General features: G+C 27.9%; 1 protein-coding gene across 1 annotated transcript; it reads right to left on the bottom strand.

Moving 5' to 3' along the window:
- Positions 1-5,924: 5,924 nt before the first annotated feature.
- On the bottom strand, positions 5,925-7,139 carry LOC145833151 (uncharacterized). The gene is made up of 2 exons (XM_082940350.1): positions 6,549-7,139; positions 5,925-6,323 (listed from the first exon to the last, which is right to left on the bottom strand). The coding sequence occupies exons 1-2, from the start codon at positions 7,137-7,139 to the stop codon at positions 5,925-5,927; spliced, it is 990 nt and encodes a 329-aa protein (XP_082796476.1).

Here is a 7,139-nt window from a genome sequence, read left to right as displayed (position 1 = left end):
GGGCAATTTGAGCAGGGAAAACTCGAGCAGGAGCAACTCTAGCAGAGAAAACTCGAGCAGAGGCAACCTGGTTTTAAAAGTTACTTGCATGTTTTTTTTTGGTTTTTATTACAGTTAGATAAGTTATAAAATTTAGTTAGTAAATTTATAATTCTGCAAATACAGAAACTTACATGGATATAAATAAAAGTAGCTATAGTTGTTAAGAAAGAATGATGAGATACAAAGGAATAAGATATGTGTTTTTAATTTATTATTACTTTTCTTGATTTATTAAATATTAAACAAGTATGTTCAACTTTTTTTCTGAAAAATTTGCTAATTCTTCATATTACCTTTATAATTTTAATCTAAACTTCAAATTTTCAACTTTTCTAATTTGAAACTAGGGAATTTTTTAATTTGACAATGTCAATCTGCAGCACCCCTTAACAAAAAGACCACGCGACGCTTGTGACTCACAAGTAAGCAAAGTTTTCAGTTGGCTGGATAAATTTACCAGAGTTAAGAATATGAAAAATACCGACAAAGTCATATTTCAAAGGTTAAACTTATTACTGACCCTAAAATGACGTGTAAGTTTCAAACCTTGAATAGTTTGTTTGTTTTTATGTTTGCTATTTATTATGTATCTCAGAATACTAGTAAGTTTATTATTTCAAAAAATTTACGTGCTCGCGGTTTAAGTTTAAGAAATAGTATCAAATTCTTCAAGTTTACCTTCTGCAGATCGTACGTTGCCCATTCCTGCTTTAAGTAGTATATATCTATTTAAAGTATAAAAAGCTGTTAGTACATATTTAAAATCATCAGTACAAAACATTTTTAACAATTTTGAAAGGTATTGATAACCGGTTAACGAAAGTTAGCAGCATTTCTGATATCTCATGTTCTAATATCGGTATCTCATTTCATCAAACCACTTTGGTACTTTATAAATACTTTTAAGTATAAAAGATTTACAGGTATGTCATTCAGAGTTTAAACAAAAGTAAAGTTATGGTTTTGTAACACTCAGATGAAATGAAAAAAAATATTAAAAAAAAGACAACTTAAACTACTGATTTACGTAGAAAAATTGAATGAGTTATTATTTGTCCAGTTTCAATTAATGGCTTATTACTTTGTAACTAATTTTAAGCTTTAACTTTACATAAATGTTTTTCAGAGTTTAAACAAAACTAAAACTATAATTTTATGCAATCCGATAATTTTTTTCACAAAATGCTATTAACAAAAAGACAAGTAAACCTATTGATTTACGTGGAAAGATCGAATGAGTGGTTATTTGTCTATTTTCCACTGACTGTTTTAACACTTTATAAATATTTCCAAGTTTTTTACTTACATGTATGTTTTTAAGAGTACATTCAAAAATAACTACGGAAATTCTACAAAAATCAGTATGTTTATTTACATAGATATCTATATGAAATATATAGTTTTTTTCTAAATATTCATTGAATTATTGCAAAATTGCAACTTTACTTTTGTTTAAACTCTGAAACAATAAAGTTTTAAAGCTTAAAATTAATTATAAAGTACCAAAATGGTTTAATAAAACGTCATACCAATATCAGAATACGAGATACCAGAATGATGCTAACTTCCTGTTAATTGATCACCGATTAATTCTTAATTATTTTGTGTTTGCTTTGTAAAAATTTTAAAGAACAACTAGAAGTTACTTGTGCTTTCAATCAAACTTTAAGTAACACTTAGTTCTTTATATTAAGCATTATTTTATTTAAGTTGTTCTAACATTTAATAATTTTTCAATCTGTTTGTAACGTTTGCTATAATGTCCGACATAAAGTTTACTTGCTTTATTTTCTTAACACTTTTTCTAAACTAAAATAAGTTTTATTATTTACTTTAGATTATTTTCAAGCAGTCACAATCAATTTATTGTTTAAAACAGAGTACTATTAATTTAAAAAACTCTAAACTTTTTAACTGCTGTTTTTTGTTTGAGCCATAAAGTATGTAGAGTAAACCAATTAAAGTTTTGAAAATCTAATGTAAAAAAGTAAATACTTACATAAAATGTAAAGGATAAAGCTAAAATACAACACATTAATATTTTATGATCAAAATAAGCAACATAGTTGCTAATAAGAGCAAGTAAAAAATAAGTCTTTAGATTTTTAATTAAGACTCTTCGAACCTTAAAAGCATCTAAAAGTGTTTTCAATTTTCATAGTTACAATTTATGAAAATACTCAAAAAAGCTAATTGCTTTTGGCTGGTGGTTAATTTTGTATTTCAAGGACTCATTTAAGAAAATACCTTTTATTTTTATAAAAAATGACTTTCAGTCTTTTTGAATTATTGTATCTGGATCTGAGTCAAATTTTAAAATCAAAACTCTCCGGATCCAGATCAAAGTGAAAAACGGCTGGATCCAGCCGTATCTCAGATCCAGTAGATCACTATTTATAACACAATATAATAAAAACGTAACCTACATTTCTTACTGAAGGAAATTACAAGAAACATGCTGTTTTATTAGCATTGAAAAAATTTTAATTTTTGTAATAAAATATTTTTATTAATTTAAAAAAGTATGTTTAAAAGAACTGAGTTGTTTATAATTTCTAATACTCTAGCTTATTTTGGTATCTTTTTAAACTTATATAGTTAATAAGCTAAAGCGGCACACCTGTACAAGTTTCTGTTCCAAAAATTGTCTTCTCGCTTGTTTATTAGCAGCGCTGCCTGAAATTTGCTTTTGCCGAGTTGAAAGTTTGCGTCGCCGATTTGAGCGTTGCTTTCCAAAAAGTGATTGGCTGCCTCCGCAGCAGATAAGTTAGTCAGTATGTAGACTAATAAAAGCCAAGATGATATTGTTTTCAGTATCATCTTAGCAGTCTCTAATGTAAACACATTTCTGTTAAAAGTTTTTTACTTTTCAGGACTTTTTATTAAGGTCTTCAAAGTTTTCTTTTATGACGTAACGTTATGAAAATTCAATTAAAAGTTTGCAGCTAAATTTGCACAACAATATAAAGAATTGCATCTTTCTTTCATTTGCCCTTTTGCTGTAGCTATAAATAAATTAGATTTATAAGATTAAAATTTAAAGTACTCTTTAAATATAAAATAATTAAATTTAGAAATTTTAAAGCTCTTATAAGTAAGAAAGACTAATACACACTGTTCATGCAGACTGTTCAGGCTTATTAATAAAAATTATGTACAAATTCAATATACATTTAGATAGATAGTTACGTTAGATACAAAGTTAAAAATATCATTATAAAGGACAGCTCTTTTGTTCTAAAATGCTGCTACAATTTAATAAAATATTTGTTTTTTTTTGAGCTTGTGTAAGAGTTTTTGTTTTGAACTATTTGTATGCTATCTAAAAATCTTAATTTCAACACTTTAAAACATTAGTCTGAATGTGTTAATTTAACGAAAACTAAAGAAACAAGAAATACATTAGTAGTTAGCTAATTAAGTTAGACAATTCATACATATAAATTATAAACTAAAAACAAACAGGTTTTAAGCTTATTAAAACCTTAGCAATTGACCAACTTTAAGTAAATGTTTATCAATTGCTTTTATTACTACTAAATTTACTTTAATATAACACTGAAGAGCGCAGAGAAAAGTATTTGTTTTTGTTTTATGTTCGAAAGCTTTGGTAAACTCTTTAAACTTTATACTATGAAGCTTTTATATAGATTTTTATCAATTAAATAAGTAAAAAGTTGCTAAAAAAGATTCAAAAAAATAAATGTTATAACGTTATTTGGTAGAGAATTAGTTAAACAATAGTTTTATACCATACACAAAACAAAAATAGCTTGTACTTTCTGAATAATTTGCTAAAGTCAAATTGTATATTATATGTAAGATGTAAGAGCAATTTTAGGTTCTGATTCTATTTGGAATAAAGTTGGGAAACTTACAACCTGCGACGTATTTTTAGCTTGAAAATAGCTTTAGAAAAACAAATAAATTGAATTTCTTTATCACGGAAAATTTAAAATACGTTCTTTGTTTCAACTATAGTACGCAGAAGAGATCAATAAAAGATTATGTTTATATAATTTTAAGTACAAAAAGTTTTCTTTTAATTTAAATTTCAAATTTTTTAAGACAAAAAGTTCAACAAAAAGTCAAAGTTAAGTATTCCGGCCTGCGAAAGATTTTTTATGATAAACCTGGCCAGCAAACTAGAAAAATACCCACCTGTAGTTTAGACAGAGTTGTTATGTTTATTTTTATTAATTATAAATTTAAGCCTTAAACTCGATTTTTTCTAAATATTAAGTCTATCATACATGTATCATAATAGAAAAATATTTGTACTAAACTCGTAAATCAATATTTAACTTATGTTATAGAAAAGTCAGTTAATATAGCTCAACTGAAAACTCCATTTAAGACTACTGAGGTTAGGTTAAGTACTTAAAACATTATTTAATTAGTAAACTTTTAATAAAGAAGCTCCCAAGTTTAAAGCTTTTCCAGACGTGGAAACGTAAACTTCAAATATTACTTATTATAATAATTTTCTGTCGAAAATGTTCAAGTAGCCGTCAATTGTTGATGATATTACTAAAGAAGTTTACGATTTAGCCTCTGTGTTGTCAACTATTATTTCAAAAAATCGTATTGTTTTTATAAGCTTATAGTAGATTTTAAACTTGCTGAAAAAGTATTCGTTCTATGAAAAATCGAAACATTTGAAAAATTTAAACTCAATCAAGTCAACCAGAGAGCAAACTAGTGAGTAAAAGAGTAATTTGTAAAAAGGATCAAGCACTAGAAGAGTTTTTTTACACGACAAACTTACAACATGTGAGCTCCAAAACTTTAGTGAGACGAAACAAAGCTATGAAAATAGTACTAGTTTATCATGATCATATATATAAGCTAATAAATATTACGGTTTATTGAAAAAGGAAAAAAATATCAATATAAAGCAAAAAAAACAAACACTTCTAATACAAGTTGAACACATTTTAAACGTATAGTTGCAAGTTGTTTAAAAATTGGCTATAGAAAGTGAAAAATAATCATAATAGTTAAATTACAAATAAGACTTGCTTTCGCTTCTTAATATATCTCAAAGATAAATCTAGTATGAAAATGATATAAAAATTTGTATTAGAAAGTAAACTTAATCCAACAAGACTAATTTAGCTTTTTGTTAATCTAAGCTAATAATAATTTTCTATTATATAAATAATTTAGTTTTTAAAGTTTTTGTGTGCCTACTTAAAAAAGATTATTGAAAAAAAATAAACACTTGGTGTAATAACTAATATGTAAACTATATAAATTAAAAGAACTCTTGTTTAGTAAATATTTTGCATTTTTTATAATATCATTTAAAGTTGTACAATTTTTTTAAATATAAGAAACAAATGTTTAAAACAAATAAAAAATAAGTGTTTAAATTTTACATAGCTTGTTTATAAAAAAACTTAAGCTCAATGATTGAAATTTTAGATTAAATACACTTTTTAGAAGATTTTAATCAACACAATTTTTTATGATTTAAAATAAGAGTTTTTAGGAGAACATAAGAACAAAAAAGCATTGAGTCGTGTAAAAAACTTAAATTTTATGTACTTAAGCACATTTAACATTTATAAGAGCGACTAAAGCATTGCCAACACCAAAATGTTGTATTTTGTACTTCCTTGTTTGGCATTGATCCAAAATTTTTACACTGCGATACGTTTCTGTTGTTAAGTATAAATACTCTGCTTATAAACCCACGTATTTCTTACTTAAAGTTGTTAGGTTTTCTTGCTACGAATAAATTTATAAAAAAAATTAAGTCTACTAAAAGTTAAATATCTCAACTTCTTTACAAGCTATAAATTTTGTTACAGCGTTTTAAAAATAATTTGCATAAAATGTACACAAAGTTAACCTGTAGCAAATTTGATATTATGCGGTCAGATTGTTGCTTGGGGACAGTTCTGACTTGACAACGTGAAATGAAGACTCTCCGTCGGTGACTCTGCAGATGACATTTCTCCTTCGTTTTTACTGAACTCCATGAACGGAAACAGTCGCTCCTTCCACCTCGAAAAAGTGCAGACGACGCACAAAGCGGTTATTATGAGGTCAACGCTCGCAACACTCGGCCAATAAATGGTGATCTTGTTGTTTGTTATCAATATGAGGACAATGTTCAACTGCAATGAGCTGACACAGCAGCCTAGAGTGCACAGAACGAGCCTCGTCAGCATATTGCGCAGGTCTTCGGCTATTTTTAGCCGAGTTTGGCTGTTGCCCGAGCATAGGAAATCCGAAGGTAAAATCGGGTAGACTATGAACAGTAGTAGTGCTATCTGAATCAAAATTAAACTTTTATTTTGAAAGCATTATAAAATTTTAAGGTTTATAAAGAAGGTTCAAAAAATAAAGCAAAACGCATGTAACTTTTTTTAAGTATAGCATTTAAATTTATGTACAATTTTTGATATTAGTTAAGAAAGTAAAAAAAATTACAACAAAATGAAAAATTATCTTTCTAAAAACTGTAATGAGTTTTGCGCTAAAAAAAGCAAACAAACCTGACAGAACACTGTCATGACACAGTAGAAAATCAGCGAGAAGACCACATACCACTGGCTTGCCCACTTTTGATGACAATGTTGGGCGTCATCTACCCATTCAGACGCTGCCAGGACGACAGTTGTCACGGCAACAACCAACGCCATGAAGAACACAAGAAGACCCACATTTAATTTCGCAAAATTGTCAGACATGTAAAGCTGCAGTTTTGGGTCCGAATACAGTTTTCTCTGCCTCCACCAAATGATGCCAAAAGCGGTGGAAACCCCAACAAAATAAGGAATTCCTCCAGCTATGTTAACCAGCCAGGCGCAGTCGAATGCAGTAAAAGATCTGTTGTATAGGATAACAGTGTCCTTTAGTGTATGGACAAAAGCAGCTACTGCATTTATAAAAGTCAAACTGTTTAGGACCATGATGGCTCGGCCTTTCTGAACCTTCTTATCATGATTTTTTAAATGGTAGTACACCAACGATAGGAGAATGTAAGTTGCTATTGTGAGGTTGACGGCGTTTATGACGTAATCAGCCATGACGAACTTGATCGTTGAAGAGTGACTTCCTAAACTTGAAATGTTTGTGACATCCAT

Source organism: Thalia democratica, chromosome 4 (assembly GCF_965202585.1).
Source record: "Thalia democratica chromosome 4, ktThaDemo2.hap1.1, whole genome shotgun sequence".
In the NCBI taxonomy this organism is placed as follows: Eukaryota; Metazoa; Chordata; class Thaliacea; order Salpida; family Salpidae; genus Thalia; species Thalia democratica.
Note: the sequence above shows the minus strand (reverse complement) of the source record. Positions and strands in the feature narration are given on the sequence as shown.

Excerpts from the sequence above, each read along its gene's own strand:
- LOC145833151 (XM_082940350.1), bottom strand. The coding sequence starts at position 7,139 with ATGGATGTCACAAACATTTCAAGTTTAGGAAGTCACTCTTCAACGATC. Across the intron at positions 6,324-6,548 it reads TCATGACAGTGTTCTGTCAG|ATAGCACTACTACTGTTCAT; the intron begins GTTTGTTTGCTT and ends ATTTTGATTCAG.